Source organism: Pyxicephalus adspersus, chromosome 5 (assembly GCF_032062135.1).
Source record: "Pyxicephalus adspersus chromosome 5, UCB_Pads_2.0, whole genome shotgun sequence".
Lineage (NCBI taxonomy): Eukaryota > Metazoa > Chordata > Amphibia > Anura > Pyxicephalidae > Pyxicephalus > Pyxicephalus adspersus.
Genome location: NC_092862.1, coordinates 123,295,445 through 123,319,598, shown reverse-complemented (window position 1 = coordinate 123,319,598; position 24,154 = coordinate 123,295,445). Strand labels below are relative to the sequence as shown.

The 24,154-nt window shown below is 39.5% G+C and overlaps 1 protein-coding gene across 2 annotated transcripts in view; it reads left to right on the top strand.

Moving 5' to 3' along the window:
• Positions 1-3,454: 3,454 nt before the first annotated feature.
• The window catches only part of ESYT2 (extended synaptotagmin 2), an 80,869-nt gene continuing 60,169 nt past the window's right edge, over positions 3,455-24,154 (top strand). The window contains exon 1 of one of the 2 annotated variants that reach the window (XM_072412608.1): positions 3,455-3,993. In XM_072412608.1, coding sequence (XP_072268709.1) covers positions 3,655-3,993 — 339 coding nt within the window. In that variant the 5' untranslated portion in view covers positions 3,455-3,654. The remainder of the gene's footprint in view (positions 3,994-24,154) is intronic. The other variant, XM_072412609.1, reaches the window with a different exon arrangement.

Sequence of the window (24,154 nt, the reverse complement as noted above, 5' to 3'; positions counted from 1 at the left end):
CCAAAATTAACTTCAGACTGTATTAAAGACATATGACTATGGTAGGGACATTAGATTGTGAGCTCCTTTGAGGGACAGCTAGTGACATGACTATGGACTGTACAGCGCTGCGTATTATGCTGGCGCTATATAAATACTGTGTAACAATAATAAATGACAATTGTCCATACTTCCCATCTGCCTAGCATTTGATGGAGGGACGCCTTTTAATGTGGAACTACTTTGAAGAAAAGACCATCAGGCAGGTTTTAATTGCAGAACGGGACAGCACTTGTTGCTGGAAATCCCAGCTTGGCTTGTGCATGCCAGAAATAATTGTACCCCTGCACATTACATCGTCCCAGCCCAACCAATCAAACTGGCCGAAAGTCCATTTATGAAAGATGACAAAGATGGCAGCTTCCTGCGATGAAACAGGGACAGATGAGTATGGCAGGTTTAGTTATTATTTTTATTATTATTATTATTATTAATAATAATCAGGATGTATATAGTGCCAACAAATTACACAGCGCTGTACATTAAATAGGGGTTGCAAATGACAGACTAATACAGACAGTGACACAGGAGGAGAGGACCCTGCCCAGAAGAGCTTACAATCTAGTTCCGCTTTAATAGAAATACAATACAATTTAATAGAACTACACCATGACCAATTACTCATCACAAATTTTTTTCCATTAACCTATTTTTAATAAGTTATTCAAAACTACAACGGTAACAAAATAACATATATGCTTTAACAAAGAATGGTCAATATAACAATATATGCAAATATACAAAATTGCGGACCAACCTAAAAAAAACAAAAAAGAAGGCAGAAAGATTAATGGGGGGGGGGGTATTCGTATCAACAATGGTGTCAATCGAACTTGTCCGCTTGCTAGAGAGGAGTGCTCAGATTTTCGACCATTCATCAGACTACAAAGAGGAACAAGTGAGATGGAGAGAGGAACAGGGAACTCCTGATAGGGGACAGTCCCTCCAAATGGAGGACAGATGGAAGCTATGAACTTCATTACAAGGTCACGTTTTTGGTGGAACAACAGTTCACAGGGTGACTTCTGCTCTAGTTTATGTTTATTTTGTGGTTTATGTGAAAGCAAATTATTTTGCAATATGCAGAATTCATTTTGGGTTGTCTAGTAAAGGTTATCACAGGACACACACTATAGACTCTTGTCATTGGAAAGGATCTTTGACTAAATGACAAAAAATCAAAAGATGCATGAATGAGCGCTGTAGGGGGGAGAATGAGCAGCACCCCAATTGTGCTCTCACGTCGTTCGTCATTCAAAGATCCGCCGTGAACGATGTCGGATGAGCTCTGTACACACTCCAGATTCTCATCAGATAGGGGACTATCAGACGAGAATCATCTGACGTGTGTACGTAGCCTTTGACAATATTTAATAATGGAGTTTGTAAAGCTCTTCGCAATATGTCAGCACTATATAAATACAGGTAAATAATAATAATAATGTTAGGTGGGCCTATGGCTACTTCTGATGAATATTTGGGATATGCTAATTCATTAAATATATGAAAGGTGAACTAGACTTGAAATAATAAAATGTGAGCAGGAAAGTTTATGGCAGAATGGACAAGATATGTTCCTTCTTCAAAAACCTTACATTGAGCTGGGCATGCTCAATGATCCTGGCATAGCTGGCTGCTGGGAATAAATTAATTTCTATGCCCATGTGCAGGAATCCCTTCCGCTGGGCCAATGAAGATGTTGGTGAAGGAGCAGGGAGAGGTGAGTTTAGTGCATTACCTGCTAACAGGTGAGTTTATCTTATTGCACATGAGACATCTGCATTATATAACCAACCTGCTCACATTCTTGTAATTTATGTCTTAATTTATTTTAGTTCCACTTCAACTAACTGGGTCTTTTTGTCATGAAGAAAAAAACTACTACTGCTATATTCTTTCAAATGATTAAAATTATGGAAAGTTTAACTTCATTATAAAACAAAAAGTGTTTCTAGTTTCTTTCAAATCAACTAAACTTTGTCTACTTAAAAAAGCAGTGAATCTGATGTTCACTGAAACATGGTGGAGAAACTTCTAGGTTCATGTGTTTCATTGGCAGTAATTGGGGTTTATTTTTAAATCAGTATATTGTATTTAACATTCCCTGGCAGACAATCTTCCAGGTCCATGTGTTTTAATAGCAGTAATTAGGATTTAAATATAAAGCAGTGAATCTGACATTCACTGAAACATTCCCTGGCGGAGAATTTTCCAGGTCTTTGTGTTTCAATAGCAGTAATTAGGGTTTATTTAAAAAGCAGTGAATCTGAACTTAACTGAAACATTTCCTTGCTGAGAATTTTCCGGGTACATGTGTTTCATTGGCAGTAACTGGGGTTTATTTATAAAGCAGTGAATCTGGCATTCACTGAAACATTCCCTAGCAAAAAATCTTCCAGGTCCATGTGTTATAATAGCAGTTTTTGGAGTTTATTTAAAAAACAGTGAATTTGGCATTCGCTGAAACATTCCCTGGTGGAGAATCTTCCAGGTCCATGTGTTTAATGGCAGTAATTGGGGTTTATTTATAAAGCAGTGAATCTGACGTTCACTGAAACATTCCCTGGTGGAGAATCTTCCAGGTCCATGTGTTTCATTGGTATCGACTCTGGATCTCAGATTCGTTTCTTTATAAATAGACTCCATTGTAAAAACAAAATAATTCATTTTTAGTAGAGGTGAATATATGCACCCAGAATAAAGAGGGGAGAAAACTTCCTATGCCTGCAGTGACATGGACTATGGGGAATTAAAAACAAAGTCTAAAATAAAAGACAAGTTCATGTAAATTAGAAATTAGAGGGGTAATAAAAGAGGGACAGGGAAATTTGAAAATAAAAGCAGTGAATCTGACATTCACTGAAACATTCCCTGGCAAAGCATTTTCTGGGTCCGTGTGGCTCAGGGGTTAGCACTCCGGCCTTTGCAGCGCTAGGTCCTAGGTTCAAATCCCAGCCAGGACATTATCTGCATGGAGTTTGCAGGTTTTCCCTGTGTCACGGTGGGTTTCCTCCCACAGCCCAAAAACATGCAGTTAGGTTAATTGGCTTCCCCCTAAAATTGACCTTAGACTACATCAATGACATTTGACTATAGTAGGGACATTAGATTGTGAGCTCCTTTGAGGGACAGTTAGTGACATGACTATGGACTTTGTACAGTGCTGCGTAATATGATGGTGCTATATAAATACTGTGTAATAATATTAAAAAGTAATAATACTGTCCCTTTAAAAGATGCACAGTCAGGAATTCTGTACTCTGCCTGTTCTACTGTCTTCTTTTTCTACGTATAAATAAAGTTTCTTGATGTAAAGAAAAAAAAAAGGTACCGCCTGTGCCTGCACATCCTGTAGCTGTGGCTGTCCAGTGGGCGGGGCTGAGGGAGAGCAGGGCAGCCTGTGAGTGGCTGCAGGTCCCTGAGGCAGCTCAGTAGTCGCCTTGTGATGTGTATGGCAGTGCCAGGGGGCAGCTGAGCAGTGTGTGGGGTAGACGCCTGTGGAGGGGGCAGGGAGGGTGACACGGGCACTTCCTGATGTTGGCTGCTGGCTGAGGGGACACATACGAGCAGCTACACTCCCTCTCTCTGCCTGCTGTGGATTACAATACGAGCAGGATGACCCAAGGAAATAGCAGCAGTTCTCCACAGACTCCTAGCCAGGAGGGAGCTGGGGTGCCCCCTGCTGTGCCCAGCGATGAGCCTGGCATGATCAGTGTGGACTTTGCAGGACTCTTCTATCAGTTTGCTAAGACTTTTGTTATAATTTTCCCTGTCTATGTGCTGGGATACTTCGGGCTGAGCTTCAGCTGGCTTCTCATTGCCTTGGTGTTTCTGAGTTGGTGGAAGAAGAATAAAGGGAATAAAAGTTCCAGGTGGCACAGGGCATTGGCATTCCTGGAGAATGAGGAGAAGGCGGTGAAACAGAAAATCAGCACCCATGACCTACCTGCCTGGGTAAGTGCACAGCAAGGAACTGCATGTCCATGGGCGCTGGGTTTCCATTGACACGCATGCACGGGGTGATAAGAAAAAGCTGCGTCTGGCCTGCTTTACCCGCTGCACCTGGATGGGCGTCTAAGAAGGCCAGCGCAATGCAAAGGTCAAACGCTGCCCATCGTGCGTACTGTGCAATTTTCTGTTCCAGCCTTTTCTTATTGCCATTGATTAATATTTGCAGTTGGCCGGTTCTGCATATCGAAGGGGATCCTTGGTTCTTATGGGTAGACCGTGGATTGAGGGCCATTTAGTGATGATCTAATCTACAAATTGGTTTATTTCAAAGCCAACACGTTTCGGGTGCCCCCTTCATCAGGGCTTGGCATTTGCATTTCGACTTGGAAGTAAATGATCTTTAGCAGCTGGTTATGGCAAGGCTGCATGTAGCACTGGAACACATGGGCAGCCACAGGTTTCTTGCAATGCCCTCAAGGGAGGTGGCATGTTTTTCCTGTTGGGCCAGCTATGGGCTTGGCTGTCAGTTCCTTGGCTTTAAAAGAGAAAGCTGAAAATATATACAGCAGGGCTCCTGTATTGGCACATGGAAACTCGGGGTGGCAGGTTCCCATTGCAACCAATAGGATGCCAGCTTTTATTTTCTCACCCCTCCATGCAATAATGACCAAAGACTAAGAAGCTTTGCCATACATACCAGCACCCCTTTCTTTATATTCATATTTTTATTAATAGACCTCAGTAGTTGATGGCTTTCCAAACTAGGTAGGAGTTGCTGTTTTATTGTATACGTGAGCGCCCATGGTAGCCCAAAATAACCCCTGGAGGCTAGCCTGGCCTTAAATTGCAAGCTTGTTCTGCAGGTCTGTCCTTTGGGAGGATCAAGGCTTGTCTATGGCTGATTTCCCTTTAGTTAGTATTGCAAGGGTTACACAGAAGCTTTGCTAAGTGATCTAATACTATGTAGGTTGTGGTGGAGGATGGGGCAAATACCTTCACCACCATGGCTACTAGGGGGCTAGATACCCCTAGAGGGCTTGTAAATGGTTTTAAAGGGAGCACAAGTTTATATTGGATTATTGATTACTACCCATAGGCAAGCTGAGACATTTACCGTACGTGGCCGATCAATACTCTGTGCAGACCCTGATTATATTACAGTGCTGAGCTGTCTATTCAGCCCCCTCCATTGTGCACATTCTCCCCTGTTGATGAGGAATGGAGGGAGTTGTTCTTCACGATATCTCAAGTATTAGTCACTCACTTTAAATTGTTTGGATTCTGCCCAATTCTTTCTTCACACACGTCTACCACAGGCTCTTCCTGTCAAATACACAGACCGGAAAATTTACCCCATTATCCAAAACACATTAAAAAAACTTTTTGGAACAAGCTGTATAAAATATTGATGGTCATCCGGAATTCCATTTATTTTTGTTATTGCTGCCATATGGTACAACAAGCATTGCGTCACCTGGTTGTTGGTGAGTCATGCAGCACGGGGTTGTGTGTTTGGGCACGGTTTTGGGTCCTTTTTTACATGTATGGCATATGCTGCTCTCATACGCCGATGGGTTGTCTGCAGAATATGTACACATAGTATGGGGTGTGACGCTGCCACATTAGATGAGCTCATTGGGATAGTGAGGTGTTTCAGTCTGGCTGCTGCACAGTATTGCATGTGATATACTGTAGTTTCAGTATTATCTTTGCCCAAACATTTTTCTAATGGTCATGTAACCAATGTACTCCACGCTTGCTGTATTTTTTTAAATCAGTTTGTGTGGTCATAGTTTAATTCACAGCAGGCAGCAGAGTAAACAAAACCTTTAGTTTCTGCACTATGAGGAGGTTTCTGTCTGAATACCCAATTGCAGTTACACCCAGATACACTTACATTCCGGTATGTGATCAAACCAGAAAACAGGAAGGAAATCCACTCAATAGTAAGCCACCTCTGGAGGGTTATTTAGATAAAGCTCTGGTAGGAGATTGACCCTTGCTGAAAGGCAAGATTACCAACAACAAAGCCAGCTTGTCCTTTTGGATCTATTTATAATACTATATTCAGTTGTGTCTATCAGTTAATTTGCTTTTACAAATCTGTTCCCAAAGAGAATGCAATTGGCTAAGATCCCTATCATACCTATGGTGGAAAACTACACGGGTAGCCATGTTACCCATGCGGTTGCAGTGTGGTTTTTCCTGCATAGGAGGAAAAGCAACTGTACGGCCAGGAGCGACTTCCAGGATCCACACCGCGATCCACTGCAGCGCAAATGGAAGTATTTGGGAGCTCCGTTGAGCATGTGGTAAAAAGCCTTGGTCAGCCACAACTCTGAAAAGTCACTTTACCAAAATCCCAAAAGACAGACAAAATAATAGAGATATTGTACACCACAGAAAAAGCTTATGAAGGGGCGACGTGAAAGAAGAACTAAACCCAGGGGATACCCACCTGTCCCTGTTTTGCCAAGAGCACTGCTATCTTCTTCCTTCTTCTCTTCCACTTTCCGGTCATTAGCCATCTCGATTGACTAGACTGGGATGACAAATTCATGGCACAGGCACACAGGAGTTCATTCAGTCTCGGCACCCACAGGGAAAACCAGGATATGCCAGGCAACATAATTGGATGGATAAGATGGGGGTCAGGGAGGTGAGAATATTAATTGCAAAGGGGACCTCAATTATCCCTTTCTAGAAAAAAAGTGCTACCTGATGCCAAAGTTTTAAACTGGAACTTTAGTTCCACTTCAGGCCTAGGTTTTGCTACATCTGTTCGGCTCAATTTGACCCTTTAAAAGCTTTACTTCTGGCCAGCAATGTCCTTGAAATAACTTTCAGGTCTTAGTGAGCCTCTGGAAATCAATACCATATGTACAGCTCAATGGACATTAGTGCGATCAGGAAGCTGAGGGTATAATGTATAGGGGCGCCTAGAGGCACCTAGCTACTTGCAGAAGTCTACAAAATGCTGACATTAAGGCCAAATCATGGTCATTGTAAACTTTCTGATAGTAATACAACTTGTTCACCCAATTCCACATTCACTTCACATTCCTATTGATCACTGAGATAAACCATCGTTGAAATCGGCTTGTAAGAATTTATGGGATCTTTGCCAGTCACAACAGGCCAGGATTTCTTCAACTACTTTACTTTTTGGCTTTTGATAAGTTTCTTTAAGATGACCTTTTCAACAAATTTATTTGCCGCAACTTTGAAAGCACTGAATCTTTTCTCCTTTTATGCATTGAGGCTGATTTAATAAAGCTCTACAAGACTGAGGAAGATAGACTATCAAAAGAGAACCTGGAATAGATCTGGTCCATTAAAAACATTTGCCAACTAATAGTAAATGTTTTTTAAGAAATCCGTTCTAGTTTTGCTGGATCGCCCAGGTTCTTCCATGATTGTCAATCTTCTCCAGTCCTGGAAAGATTTATTAATTAAGATTCATTGTGATTATTGGCCATGTCTATTTTTCTGTCAGCAAAATAGAGGAGCTACAAAAAAGTTTTACTCTTTTATAGTAGAGAAACTCCACTATACTATAGTTTTATTTATGTATTAAGTAATAAGCATTGGTCATCAGATGGAGATTCCTCTACTCACAATAGCTGATCACCATTACTGGGTATCCATTATGGCCGATCTACCCCAACAGCCCATGCTCCCTAATTTGTGAACAATAACTTTCCTCCATAAGGGATTCCCCAATTAAAATGACATAGTAGAGGCTGGTGACTCCCTATCATTTCACAATAAATGAATGATAATGTTAGGTGAATTCAAGATTCTCCACTCTATCAGTCGGAGAATAAAGGGAGACTTTCAGTTGTATGAGCACAGTCTAAAGAGAAAGCGTCTCTTTATCATTTCACATACCAGGGGAAGTTTCCCGTTTTTGCAACTCTTTAGAATTTGTTTTGTCTTCATTAGATAGATAATAAAGTCATTGGAGCACTTCTGTTTGTGTAGAAGGGGATGTGTGCAGGGACTGTTTGGCCTGAAGCTGATTAGAATGCCATTGTGGTTTGTGTAGTGGGAAGAAAACTAGAACACCAGGAGTAAACCCAAACACAGATAGTGCAAACCCAACCACACATATAGAAACACAAGGCCACGCAGCATCTAACTCATGCTTGTTTGGAAACATTTAAGACATTGTTGGCCTTACAAAGCAGAAAATAGATTTCAATGCACTGTTAAAATAGCAAAAGTTCTTTTAGAGAATGGAAACATTCATATGTTTCGTGCATGAAGCTAAGCCTAAATTATCTTGTTCCAGAAACATTTCTCACATACTTATGTAAAGAAATTAAGAGGCTTTGTGATTAGCATTGTACACAAGTTCAGCTTTTTCTGTATCCTATTGAATTCTCATATTTCATATATAATAGGCTGCTGTGTTCTGCTTTGTTAGTTCTAAACAGTGGCTCGCAAATTGCTACAGACTTCTATTTCTGTTTTCTAGTCATTTGATTTGCATTTTACTGTCTTAAAGGGAGCCTGCTAATACAGAGCATTGTGAGCTGCCATCATGGATTTCAGTGCTCAACCCAGAATTTTTTTTGAGCAGAGTGGGAAGAAATTGTAGACAAGTGACAACCCCTGTATTGTGACCCAACGATTCAGTAACCGTCTAAAAACAGCAGGGTTGATAATGAAAAGTGCCGGGAGGGGCGTCCGGCTAAGAGCGGCTGGGAAGAACACTATTTAATATTATGGGTCAAAACTTTAGAACTGCCATTGCAGTGGAATTTTGCAGTCAGATCCAAGTCTGAGGCTATGTACACACGTGCAATAATTGTCGCTGGAAAGGATCTTTTACGATCCTTTCCAACGACTGCACGATGCATGAACGAGTTCTGTACATACATTCTGCTCTATGGAGAGGGGAGGGGGGAGAACGACAGAAAAATACAACCTACACAAATTTAATTGAAATACAATTTCACATAGGGGAAGCTTATTATGCAAACTAATTAAAGCATACATCCATACAGCCATTCTGTTCTATGGAGAAGGGAGAATGAGCAAGTTGAACCCAGCTGCGCTCTCTTCACTTCCATTACGATTGTTCATGCTTTGTGGATCCGCCAGGACGGATGCATGAATGACGAGCGCTGTTCACACGCCAGATTCTCATCCGATATCACCCCTGAGACGATTATTGGACAAGTATCCTGTACGTAGCTTTAGTGTTGTCAGTTTGATAACTGTGTACAATGAGTATGATATTAAACACACTGACAATAAGATTTAGGGTTCATATACACATTAATGGCATTAGAAGCTATCTGCATCTTGGATTTCTTATTGGAAGCTTACTGCAGATTGATAGAAAAGAAAAGGAATTTTATCAGGTATCATTGAGAAGATTTCCATGCATTTGTAATCAGAATTCTGTTGGTTTACAGTTTTGACAGCACCCGCTTATTTCTTAAGCATATGGCTGTGAGCAAGGAAAGCTAAGTCATGCTGTACAGAGAATTAATAATAGGTTGTTGCAATGCTCTTGCAGAAATTACAGTCATTTGAAATATAAGTGTGCAGAACTGTGCTGAGCATTCTGCCTTTCTGCTTACAAAGCCCCTCTCCATCATGGGTCTGATGATCTGCTTATCTCTCGTTGCATCCTGCATTGGCCTAAATTATATCAATCTGTTTTTAATAACAGCCATTTCTTTAGCTCTTGGTTTGCTAAGTATTTTGGAGCAGAAATTAGGAGATCAAATATAGTGTATTTGGCAGGGAAATCCAGATGGGAAGAATTGATGTTAGAACACAGCTCTTATCAAACACTTCCAGGTGAGTAGAGAAAAATTTTCCAAATTCTGCAGTAATTGATGTGAAGCTTTGATAGACGGTGTTTCAAAGCTGTGAAGTCTTAGGCTTACGTACACATGTGCAATATTTTGTGTGAAAAAGAACGATTAAAGACAAAAAAGTGCACAACGAGAGGCTGATGAACGAAGAATGTCGCTGGAAACGAACTACCGTCCTGGCGGATCTGTTTGGGCGACGATTGTTCACTACCTATTGTATGTACAGTCGTTCAGTGATCGTGGATTGTTCTGCGGTACACTTTGCCCGTTACACGTCACTTCCTGCATCGTTATCATATCTAGTGTGTGTACATTATTGGTGGATTATATTTGAACGATCGTATTGTTAACAGCATGTACAGAATTATGCACTGTACGATTGTTTAAAATAATCCTTGATCTGTTGTTAATCGTTTGTTTTCTAACTACAGTTATTGCATGTGTGTAGCTAGTATTAGTGTGAGATGCGTATTGGTTCAGAGAGAAATTCTGCAAACATTCACAAAATATACAAACCTACGTTGGATCGTTATTAGATATGCTGTACAGACAACAGGAAGTTGGAGGTGCAAAGGAAATTGTCTCTACATTATTGCTCCTAAAAACCTGTAAGGAGGGATATAATACATTCTTTAGATCTTCTAATTAGTCATGTTTCTGAGATTTTGTTATCCGGTTGGTTGGGAAAATGTCTGTAATGCAGAACACCATGGAAGGAAATAGACAACCCATGTGGTGATGAGCAAGTCACAAGATCTCCACCATGTCCCTCCACACTGGTAAACATCAGGCAACGTAACGATAACGTGTAATACTTTTGCTTCTGAATGTTAGTTTAGGACATATAATAAGTGTATTATGAATTTGGTAAGGATGGACATACTCCTTTATTTTTATAGTCTCATTTAGACTCTCCGATGGCCATGTAGTACAGGGTCGACTTAAACACTCCACTCTAACGATTCCCAACCGGGCAGATCTTTGCACATTGTCTTCAGTAAATGTTAGAGATACAGTGATGTATCGCCGTAGTCAGGCTATTCATTTTAACTTCTTTTCATTGGTTTATATGTACACATACCACATTGTAGACATGTTATTTACCTGTACACGACCTGAGTTTGTTGTTGGGTGCTGCCAACAGACTCAGAGTTGTTACTAAAGTGACTCCCTATATGACACCCTATCAACCTTTTACTACTGAGGAAATAATTTGCAGGTCTAATGTAACGCCTAAAACAATTTCTAAGTCTCTGAGAACACCAGTTTATTGGGAGTGTGGCAGTTGGCCCCACCAAGTTGTGTTGGACCCAGAATTTTTCAGGCATCATCAAATGTGAGGTCAGTCAGCTACCTCTATCAACCTTTGGAGGAACCCCGTAGTTTCACAGAACCCTTTTTGAGAATGGTTGCCCCGTAGTATTTCTTTTCCTCCTCCCCCTGCAGTAACATAAAGATTATATAGGAAGGTGAGGGCCCGAAGAGCTAGGCCAGCACAAGCAAAAATTAAACACTCCTAAAAGAGAAGTCTATGGCATGCAAGTGGGGAGGGGGATGTGCTAGGGAATTGTGGGACTGTTTGTGGAATGTCAGTTCCCTAGCAAATCCAGAAAAAACATTGCAAGTCAATAAACATTTATGTAAAGGAAAAATGCTGCAAACTTTTTTAATGCTTAAATTTTCTTTTACTTGCAGTTTTTAAGTTGGTGTCAGGGCTTTTGAAGAGCTTAAACAATCATTTTGCATTGTATTTGTTTTTGGATTACGTAACATTTAGTTTGATGGTAAACATTTCATTGTTGTCTTACAAACAAATTCACAATGTGAATATGATGGGCCACACAGCCTTTCCCTCATCTCTGAAGGGTTAAACATTATTTGTTTGTGACTCCATGACTGAAGGCTGTGCTATTTATACAGTCTCTATACTGTGACCTTACGTCTACTATTACAGCGTTTGAAAGGGCTCTGCTTTGAAAGTCCCATCCATTCACTAGTCCTGACCTTGGGACTATTGTTTTAGGCAATTTGTGCAACGAAAAGTAATGAAAATTTTATCATCTCCAATATGGGGCTTTTATTATCGGCCTTTGTATTGATGTAAAGAGGTGGACGGAACACATTGCTACACTGAAAAAAAACATTGCACATGTACTGAACATTCCCTGTTTAGGTTTGATAGTAATCCTACAGCCCTTACAATTGTATACCATTGTCATGTATACTTTACAGGTTATATCGGGGTTTTTCAAATCAGAATTCCCCCAGAGGTTGCTAGGAGTACCTTGAACAAAGAACAATTTCCAACTCTCAGGTCCGTTTAACTGACACCAATGATCTTTTTGGCTATCTGTAAGGGTGACATTCTTCCCTACTGACCAATGTATGAGGCATTATTCCCACTGACCACCACACTACCACACATGTACAGTGAGCTGTGGATATAGTAATTCTACCAGGGTTTCCGTGAAGACCTGAAAGTTTTATTTTTAAGGGCTCTTCCTTCTTAAAGAAGTTGAGTACCATTGGGTTATACAGTAAATGTGTCATCCAATATATATAGAATAGGTGGTGGGAACAGCTGTTCAGGGTATAGATAAAGCTGGAACAACAATATCACTGTGGGGTAAAAAGACAAACAGGTAAATCTGACAAGTACAATATTACTAGTATTGTAACATTCAGGACTATATTGCGAGAAAGCCATGCTTTAATGTAAACCACTAAAACCTGGCTAAAATGTGCATGGCCTGAAAATTTAGGGTTCTGGGACAGAAAGCATCCACATAGGATAATTGTTAACCGAGAGGAATGGTCATGCTTGTCTTGGACCTTGATGCCGTTCATTAGTCTGCCACTGCGGATATAATAACGACCACTATGGAGGAAAGCACACCAAGGTATTACTCGCTGTCCCTCTCCCTCCGCTCTCCATAGAACAGAATGGTGCTGTATGTATATTGCTCGTTAATTTATCTGTGGCTGGAAATAATTCCAAAGGATAATTTCAAGCAGTAATCATCTGACATCCACTAGACGTCCGTACAGGGCATACGAATGTAAGGACAAAGTCATCTTTTCATCTTTTATCAATATGTGATATTTTGATTCAATTAGATCGATGCTTAGCATTTCCTAATTGATTGGAATTATTTTTTTGCTACTGGCTGTCCTCAGCTGCTATCTACAAAATTTAATTCTGTGAAGACGGCATCATTAAAAAGCTCACTGCAACTTATACACATAGGTACTGGAATGGCATGGGCCACCTTAGCACATGTTACTTGCAGCAAGAAACTGCATCCACATATTATCTACCCAGAGATATGGGTAATTGAAGTCATGGGCAAATAATAATGTTTCCTGTAGAAGATAAGATTGGCACTGCCTCCTCCCAGCTCTCCAACCAATTTGTTGATCCTTGATTCCGTCCATTACAATAATGGACTAATCGGGTAGCTTGTTAAGTTACAGATGAAAAGTCAAGCTCTGCACACAATTTCAGCTTTCTCTAGCACAGGATCAAATAGTTGGTTATAATAGTATCAAAATAGTCTTCATTGTCATTTCATTTGATATAACCTCTTCCTTAGCATTCTCATAGGCTTTGGCATATTTAACCTTAATCAGTGTTTGGGATAGATTGGCTAAAGCTAAATAAATAATTATTAAAACTAATATGTTATCAAGTGTATAATAAATACAGTAGAAAGCCCTTTTTATTTTATTCAGGTAACTTTTTCTGCCATGGAGGGTGCTAACGTCTCTACTTTCCATGTCAGTAGCAAGTGGCACCCCGCTGTGCTCTCCTCCCTTGACATGCATAGTGGTGGTTCCAGGCCATTTATTCATTGATTTGCTAGGACAGGTCAGTAAACAACATCAGGGGACTGCTGTACACAAGTCAGATTTTCGCCAAGGACGAGCATGGCAGTGTGTCTCGGGCGAGAACAATGCGGTGTGTGTGTAGTCTCATGTGTTTTGGCAATACAGTGTTAGTAACATAACATATTCATGTGTTTTTACAATTTGAACAATCAATCATAAAAATGATTGTGTTTATAGTCTGTGAAACATTATTCCTTACGATGGGCTGTAAACCCTATTTACTAATCATGTTTGAACATTCCTGACCCTGCTTGTGAACTAGACTTCATGTGTGATTACTGTGTTTAGAATGTTACAACATGAACATATTCCTTCATTTTATGTATTTCATGTGCATGAAAATTGATTCATCCGCCACACCCCTTCTGTTCACTGTTTGTTTACTGTCGTGTAGCAAGAAGGCATCCAATGGCAATTTGTTTAATCACAGTGAAGCATTTAGTTGTGATTGCTGCCAAATATTTTTTGCCAACATCTAGGGTCACATAAAGTACACTATAAGAGTAATTTATAAAGCAGTGAATCTGACATTCATTGAAACATTCCCTGGTGGAGAATCAGTTACTACCATTGAAACACACCGACCTGGAAGACTCTCCACCAGGGAATGTCAGATGCATTGCTTTATAAATAGACCCCCTGTGATTGGTTTTAGCCCTCAAAACTGATATCAAATTGGATTGATTTACTAAAGAAATTTAGACCATTACCAAAACAAAGTGAATTATCCCCATGCAAGGGTTATTTCAATTAGTAAGACCATGTTATCCCCAGCCCCTTTGAGCTGGGTGCACCACCTTGCAACTTTCACTAACCACCCGGCTATTTTGGGTGGTTACCGAAGAGTTGGGTAACAATACAGGGAATGCCACCCACCTACAGTTTCTTCCCACATGGCCTAAATAAATATCCAGATTTAACACTGGAGAGCCTCTGCTTACTTCATTCATCCAGTTATGTGAAGGAATATCCTGTTTTTTCAGATTTCGTTTCACAAGTTTGGGTAGGCTTTGCAAAGTGAACTATTACCAGATTCTCCAAGCAAAGTATCCCTTGCAAAAAGATATTTCACCATGTTTAGTCAACAGTCTAAATTCCTGTAGTTACTCAGCCTCATTGTCTCATTGTTAGCATTTTTGCAAAGAATTCCTTTTTCCATTGCCAGTGTCCTGCCATATGCACCAAAACACTCCTTGTTTCTGCCTCAGGATCAGAAAATTTAATAATTGATTTCCAGCCAATATATTGAATGCATGGAGTTTTAAAGGAGACCTAGCATGAAAGAAATAAGAAAGCTAGAATAAAAATTGATGCCGAGTATGGAAGCCAGGAAATCGTCATTTTCAGAAGGCAGTGTGAACCCATATTAATCCAATGCAGGGTTGATCACGTATTGTAATGATATTGCATCATAAACCTTATACCGGGGGAACCTTTTTCTTTATTATCAAAAGTATTCAAGTGGATTGACTTACTTTTGCCCCTTTAAGACTGAGTATATCTACATGTTTATAACTTTCTGGAAAGAGTGAACTCTACATTACAAGCTTTGCATGTATTTCCTGAGATAAACTTGATTGTTCTTAAGATAGCAAAGGCAATCCAGTTCTTTATATTCACCTATATACTGTGCTACACTGGTCAGACCAGCAGACTGGGGAAAGTTCATGTGAGCAGAGATCATTAACAGATACTCATGTCCCTTATACTGCATTCCTCCTATTGACATGATAATTAGAAAATGCATTCAATACGATAGGAAAGCTCCAGGTAAACAGCTAAATTACAGAAATTATTACAAAGGGTTGTTTTACAAGCCAAGGGGTTTGTGTTTCTGTCTTTCCAGTCTTGGTGTTTATATTGCCACCCACAACAAAGCCCGGTCTAGCAGGGCAGGGGACATGGATTTTCTGTGCAGTGGTTAAGTAATATTTACAGATCTTCTGTAACTTCCAACCTGTGACTGGACAGTATTGAGATCCAGAACATGAATGAGTTTAGCTCTTTGTATTTTGTGAACAAAAGGTTGCGTTCACACTGGCAGTGAGGTTGCGGTGCATTTCCGCTTCCTCGTGCCATTGAACTGCTTTCCTTTAGGAGATGCCACATGTAGCTTCCCCCAGCGACAGCTCCATACGGAATAAATTGTGGAAGCAGTTAGCGGAACTAGTACTGCGACCAGTTGTCAAATGTGCGCACGCTGGCTATTTAAGTACCAGAAGAGCAGTGCGAGTGTCAGAGAAGAAGAGTCAGTCAAGCTCATCTAAACCTACACAATCATTTGTAGCAAGCGTTGGTGCCATTTATTTCTATCCGCATGCACTGCCAACAGCAGAAAGTACAAGCAATTATTTTTGTGTGCAAATATTACCAACAAAAAGTACAAAACTTCTTTTTGTGTGCCGCTGTTCAATATGCAGTTCGGTTAAATGGGTCAGTATATATCGCATGCCACTACACTATCAATGTAAATCCAACCCAAATGCTTTATATTTTGTGTCCTCCTCTCCTCTGCATTTTTAGTGACTTTAGTACACAAAGCAGTAGTCATTGCTGCCTTAGGGTGCTGATTCATTTGAACTACAAAATATTCCCTGTAGCAAATCAAAATATAGAGCAAAGAGTGTTTCCCCAGGTCCGGAAGCAGCTAGCAAGTAATAGGCCTTGATGGTGAAAGCTGTAGATGAACGGGTATTAAGCCTAGACACTATAGCATTCATTTACAGGTTGATTTCTAAACACTTTGTTCAGATAAGATTATTTTAAATATGTTATTTTATTCAAAAAGCTGATATTTCCTCCCCTAAAGTGTGTGAATTTTAGTGTAACATGTTTGAATTTCATCTTTCTACTCTATTCTGAAGACTTGCCAAAGTACATTAATGTGAGTTGGCATTCACTGAGAATGTGAGTATTCAGTCCACAAAATATTCCATTAGAACACTTTAAGTTAAAATTCATCATGTGGCATTTTTTTTTTTGTTTAAAAAGCTGTGAATCCGACATTTAGCAAACATTCTCCACGAGTGAATCTTCTAGTGTTCTGTATTTTAAATTACAGCAATTGATTCACTGCCAGGTTTAATGAAAGTCACATTTACTGCTTAACAAGTGGACTCCTTTGTGTTTCAAAAGGTAAAGATGTGGATAATTACATCATAGATTTGGATAAGTAGAAGAGGCATATGGATTAGAACACATTTTTGTTCACCATTTCACCTGGCAAATTATTTGTCTTTTTGTCGAGCCATTCTTGTGATATTTTCACGTTCAAATCACTCCACTACTTCCTAACTTGGCATTACCACTTCCTGCACCAACTCATCCTTACTGGACGAAGGCGACCATAAACTTCATTGCCCAAAGAGAAAGCTGCAAGAGGAAAGCTGAAATAATCAGAGACTCTGTGCATGACATGCCTGGCTGTACTGTGTGGAAAACATGTGCAAATCACAGGATTACCTGTGCAGAATTACAAATGCTATAGCAGGTAAACCAGTAAAACAGAGGTCTTCACTATGTACTTGGCTGTTTGCATAGAGCAGTGTTTCTCGCCCTTTAGACCATATAGCTTTCAGGTCTTCAGGGAACCCTTTCTATAATTATTATATCCACAGCTCACAGTATATTAGTGTGGTGGTCAGTGGGGAAAAATGCCACACTTACAGATAGCCAAAAAAATCATTGGTATTTAATCTGACTCGAGGATGTGATGTAGCAAGAAGAAGACGGGAGAGAAGACTGAAGATGGAGGCGACTGGCGCTTCCTCTGCGCCAAGAGGACGCAGAACCGGATCATAAATAGGACCAGCGCCAACGAGTGATTTGCAGGAATAAAGGTAAGTGTGATTTTTTTGTTTTAGGTTTAGTTCCGCTTTAAGCAACGCTTAGCAATTTCTGGAGGAACCCTGGTTAAGAAAAACTGGCCCAAAGATTTGGTATCTTGTATTTTCTATTGCACAAGCAATATGGCCTCTTACTGGGAAGGTGAACCATCACATTTAGAACATTCCTATGTTAGCTGGACAGAAATATGAATACTTGTACACAGACACACTTAAATAGATATATTTAGGATAACTAGAACCAGAGGCCATTCATAATAATCTCTCCGGAGAGCGAGCAGTATTTTTACCACAAGGTTAGTGGGTCTGTGGTAGAAAGGGCACAGCTGGTATGCGTGACGCTTCCAACATAGAACTGCCAGTCACAGAGTGTTTTCCACCTGCAGAGTCTATGGAGACGTCCTTGTTAAAGGAACAGATGTCACATTTATTGGATGACTGTAGAGTTTCTTAAGTTTATATTTCATTTTCTGCATTTGAAAGATACCTTCCCAAAGGCAGCAGCTACTGCTGTGCCTTTTCTCCAAAAACCAGGATGCTCTACTAATCCATTATCATAAGTCTACGATAGGTTGTAAATGATAATTTTATATATATAATAGAAAAATGTATGGTATTATTAACTAGTCTTTATTTAGCACCAACATATTACACAGCACTTTAAAGTCCATAGTCATGTCACTAACTCTCCCTTTAAAGGGGCACACAATCTAAAGTATATAAACTAATATATGTAAAAATAAATAAAATTACATGAATGCCAAATACATTATTTATGTTGGTTTAGACATAAACTAGGTGGTGCCTCAGTGAATGTCAATTTGTGCTTCTTTATCTAAAAGAATATTTTCTTTGATAAGGTTGTGTAAATCCCCTTCTTATCAGATTCATGCGGTTGTTCAGTGATCTGCCAGCTAAGACCAAATGATAGGAGGCCTTCACAGCACGGGTTAACCAACACGTCCCAAATGACCAGAGTCCATAGAACAGAAATCTATCTTCAGCTATTACCTATGGGAATTGTTACTGAATAGCAGGAAGTGCAAACTATGATCTACAGGTGAAAGTCAATCAGAAATTTGAAGCTGATTTGTCGTTTTAGTTCTAGTACCTAATTATTGGATCTGCGTGATTCATTTAGCACAAGTGGTATTGGTATATAGGTATCTCTTATCAATCACCATTTTCAGCTTTTTCTATTTTTAGGATTTCTATTTTGGTAAACAGAACATTTTCTGGTCTTCAGAAGTGCCTTGTCTATAATAACTTTCCTTAAATGTTATCTGCTTTAATTGCCCAGATTATTTGTCCATGTTATGTGTAATTGAAACAGCATTTTACTATAACACTTGGCAGTAAGCACAGAGAGTAGTATCGCTGAAAGTCTTCATTCTTTTCAATATCCCAGACAAAGAATTGTGTTTGATTTGAAACATGCAGAGTCAAGGGGAAAATGGAAAAGTTGAAAATGTCATTCCCCCCCCCTTATTTTAGACCTTAGATAGTATTTCAGTTTATTATTTTAGACTGGGTGAAATCTTTAAAAGTGATCTAAAGTAGAAGTTTTGGTCAGTTGTAAGGAACTAGAGGAACATCAGGTCCCATGACGTGTACAAGTTTTCATTATAGATGTGCTTAGTGGTTACCCCTCTGGCCTTTGCAGTGCTAGGTCCCAGGTTCGAATCTCAGCTAGGGCACTATCTGCTTGGAGTTTATGGGTTCTCCCCATGTTTGTGTGTGTTTCCTCTGGGTACTCACACATTCCAAAAACATGCAGTTAGGTTAACTGGCTTCCCCAAAAATTGACCATAGACTGTGGTAATGACATATGACTATGGTAGGGACATTAGATTGTGAGCCCCTTTGAGGGACAGTGACATGACTATGGACTTTGTACAGTGCTGCGTAATATGTGGGGGCTATATAAATACGGTGTAATATTATTAACATTAGTAGAGCTTTCAGACCCTTTTAGTAAGGATGGTGTTGATAGCCACTCTCCAGTTCACTGCTGTCACCACTTTGGAATCAGGATCTGCTTATTACAACTGGCAGTTATATAATGTATTGGGAAGAATACACAATATTAGCAAACTGAATAAAAAGAAAAGGTATACATTTTTCAATGAAAGCAAATATTAAACAATTGATAATTTAGAAGGTGATGGGGCTTTTTTTCCCTATTCATGCGCAAGTTTTGATTACTAGGGTCTGATTTTTAAACTATTCCTCCACGGGTAGAACATCAAATTTTGCTCTAGGAGATTTTCGGTGAGAAAGATTAGTAGATTACAATTTCTATGAAGCTTTAGTCTTAAGCAATATACACGCTTTAGATGATTGTCGCCTGAAATAAAAAGGTGTAATCCCCTCGGCCAAAACCTGGTGTGTGTACAGAGGTTCCTCAGTGTCATTTATTAATCCATACTGGTGCCTCCAGGAACAACCGATAGGAGGCATCTGTCCACCTAAATGTGCTGCTGTACTATTTTTGGGAATACCATTTTGACTTGACATCGCTGACTGCAGCTTAGTGTCTTATATAATAATATTAAACAGGATATATATATAGCGCCAACATACTACACAGCGCTGTACATTAAATAGGGGTAGCAAATGACAGACAGATACAGACAGTGAGACAGGAAGAGGAGAGGACCCTGCACCGAAGAGCTTACAATCTGTGTAGCCTTGGGCACATTTGGATCTGATCATCACTCTGGCTCTTGGACATTTGTATAAATTGTCCTGCTATCAAAATCCCCTGAAAAAGCAGTTGTATCTGCGAAATGCGTAGGGACTAATATTTATTTTTGATAGCATTTTTTCATGTATTATATTGGATATTTGACATGTCTCTAGGCCACATATTTGGCCTTTTTACTAATTTGTATCTAGTGCTCAGAATTTTTGTACATTTTGAAAAAAAAGTTATGATTTTGAACACATTGATATGCCAGTAATTCCCTAACTAAGTCTACTTACCTTTTGGGTAGAGTATTACTTTGCTGTTTAACAACCAATGGGAAACAACTTGAATGGGGTGCCACTCATTTGTCCTCACCACTCCATAAAACAGAACCGCACTGTGCGGTCAGTTCTCCTTCATTCATCTGTCACTGGAAAGAAACAGGAATGAATGTTTCCAGGGACAGCCATCTGACATCTGTATTACATTTGTACTGGGCTTTAGAGCTATTTATACCTTGGCTGTCTGAAGCTTAAATTCCTGGCAATCTAGCAACTTTGTACCACCAAAAAAAAGGGATTGTGTAAACGATTTCCTATGATCAGGCAATGCTGCAAATCATTTGAATAGCTGAAACTATTAGTGATTTAATCTCCTTGCTTGTCGTTACTTCTGGACGTGAATAGGAGTAGGAGATTATTTGCTCAGCAATCGCTTAATTTGAAGGTTCTTGGACAAGTTTTCTCCCATAAAGCTACGAGGGTAATACCGTAAGATTGATCTAACAATCACCCAACAATCCCCACCAGTGGCTGTTTTTTGCACTAGATTTTTTTTGGTGTCAGAGGTTAAAAATTGCCTATGTAGCCCTAGCCACAGTCCCATCTGTATCAGACTACGTTTTCCATTTTTTTCAAGGTCAGTGCAAAAGATTGCATAGCAAACAATGCCTTGGCTACACAGTAACACACACATGTATCTGTGATCTGTGCATGCACTACGACTGCTATTGAAGGATTCAGTCAATGCTATAAGCAGCAAGTAGTAAACACTTATGTTGAATGCAGATGAAGCTCAGATGGCCTATTTGTAGGCTTAAACCTAACAATATGTGCCCCAGGTATCCCTAATGAAAGTACGTGTTCTTCAGCTTTCTGATTGTTCATAATTGGGCTTCAATAGGAGAAGTATTATAAATATGACTGATCTGTGCCATATGGTTTCACCATACCCAAAAACTTGCAGTTAGGTTAACTAGCCTCCCCTAAAAAATTGGCCTTGGACTGTGGTGATGACATATGACTATGGTAGGGACACTGGGTTGTGAGACCTTTTGAGGGACAGTTAGTGACATGTCTATGGACTTTGTAAAGCGCTCCAACACTTGTCGGCAATATATAAATAAATTTAAAGTTTTATAAATAATAATAAAGTTATTAATATTAATAATCTTTGGCTGTCGGACACCAGGCCTCAGCCCTGTACTTTCTAGAGGAATTTTACCAGAAGTAAATATTGATTCAGTTAAAAATACTCCAATTCTTTGCTAAAGATGAAGTCACCAGCAGGGTGGAACCCTCAGATCTTAGACGTTATTTATTTTTGCAAGTTTCTTACACGGCCTGCTTAATTTCACATGGCACAACTGAATGTAATCAGGAATACGACGTGACTCATAGCAGACAAGAAGGATTTTGGTTAGCCAAAGCATTGCGTCGAATGTGAACATGATAAATGCAGAGAATTGTGTTCCAAATTAGGTTTCAGTAATTTGGATAGTTGGAGACACGTGGTTGTCTTCAGATTGAGTTCTCTGAAAATGATCCTGCGTTTGTATTGTAGGTTGGAGGACGAGTATTTATGGCACTCATACTGTACATCCTGTGACGACAGCTGCGGCCAGTTAGGCAGTTGTAATTGATTATTTGAAGCCACAGTCCAACACGCTAACTTGTTGGATAAAAATGTCTTAGTTTACTAGCATTGTCAGAAACTAATATGTGTTTTGGACAAAAGAGCTGGTTTACCAAATGAGTTTGGGCTGGTCTTTTGCCAAGGTGAACTATCACATTGCAAGGGCTAATTCACTTAGTTAACAAAGTGAAAATTTACTTTGCAAAAAATACCCAATTACATAAGGAAATCTAAAAGAAAAATTACCTTTCCTTGCATGTGACTGAATGGTTGACGCTAGCAGAACTTTTACTAAGCTTAGCGAAATATTCATTGTTTAGAGATAATTCACCTTGCTAAGAGAACTGCTTAAATTCCTCTGGTAAATCAACCCCAAAATATCATGTGTTTGTCTTACATTTTCATTCAATATTCAACATTTTGTAATAGCTAATCCTACCTTCCTAACTCTTTTCAATCTTGGCCTCTGAAGGAAAGCTAAAGCTGAACTAAGCTGAAGGTCCTTAGTGAAGGGGTTGTGCATTGATGTGCGTTGAAAGAATTTCAAAATGCATTGCTAAACATGCAGAAAACATTTGACCATGGAGTGTGTTCAGAGCTATTGCCATTGTTTTTAAGGGAAAATTATTTAATACTCAACATTTTTGTGCAGAAGCTTTGTTTTTATTTTTTTTTATTGTTATATTACAAAAATGCTTAAAATGATTCTATACTTTGTTCATACATTATTTTCTTAAACTTGTCAAACTACAATTTTGAGTTCTTCAAACTGCTTGGTGAAATTTGGAAAAAGAAGTCTGCCCTGATTCTCTGGAATGGTCTTTCTCCTATTTTCTGCTAATTTAAAAGAACACTCAAACTCATCCTTTCAAACTTGCATACCTGTCTTCTGTCTCTTAAAATCACTACTCCCCACCACTCCATATCCTCCCTCCTATTCTGTGCTGCTGCCCACACCTCTTAGATTGTAAGCTCTTCGGGGCAGGGTCCTCTCCTCCTTCTGTGTCACTGTCTGTATCTGTCTGACATTTGTAACCCCTATTTAATGTACAGCGCTGCGTAATATGTTGGTGCTATAGAAATACTATTTATTATTATTATTATTAATAATAATAATAATGGCAGGAAACCAGGCTATTGAAACAAAAATTAAACTAGTTACCGTATTAAACATCTTAGAAAAAAAATGTAATTTAAAAACATGATATATCATCGGCCAAGAAAAGAAATGAAAAGACAGGACATCTCTGCAACATTGGTACTGTTGATTATCCACTTTTCTCTGCACCATCAGCCACTTTGTCTGCTTTTCCTTCAAGAGACTCCATCACTGGAGAGACTTGTACTATGTAACATGATCTGTTGACATGCTTGAGATAACTGAAATGAAGTGGAGGACTTCTCCAGATAGAAAGCTTTTGTACCCTAGGTTATTAAGATAACATCCAAAGGTTGTTGTTTGATGTGAAGCCTTTTTTTTTAGAACTAGTATAGAACTATGGAGCTATACAGATGTAGACATAACATAAAATAGCTGGCATAAAAAGAGATATGCCACCGCAAATGATGGCCAAATGCATTTGACCAAATGCTTAGGTCCCTGAGACTTTTTGACATCAACCTCAAAACCCAGCTATTAATAATACACAACATTTATATAGCGCCACCATATTACACAGCGCTGTACAAAGACCATAGTCAATGTCACTAGCTGTCTCTCAAAGTGGCTCACAATCTAATGTTTCTAAGTCATATGTTTTTAATACAGTCTAAGGTACATTTAGTGGAAAGCCAATTAACCTAACTGCATGTTTTTTTTGGAATGTGGGAGGAAACCGGAGTACCCGGAGGAAGCCCACACAACCATGGGAGAACCTGCAAACTCCATGCAGATAGTGTCCTGGCTTAGATTGGAACCTGGGACCTAGCGCTGCAATGGCCAGAGTGCTAACCTCTGATCCACTGTGCCACTACAACCTAATAATATAAAATGA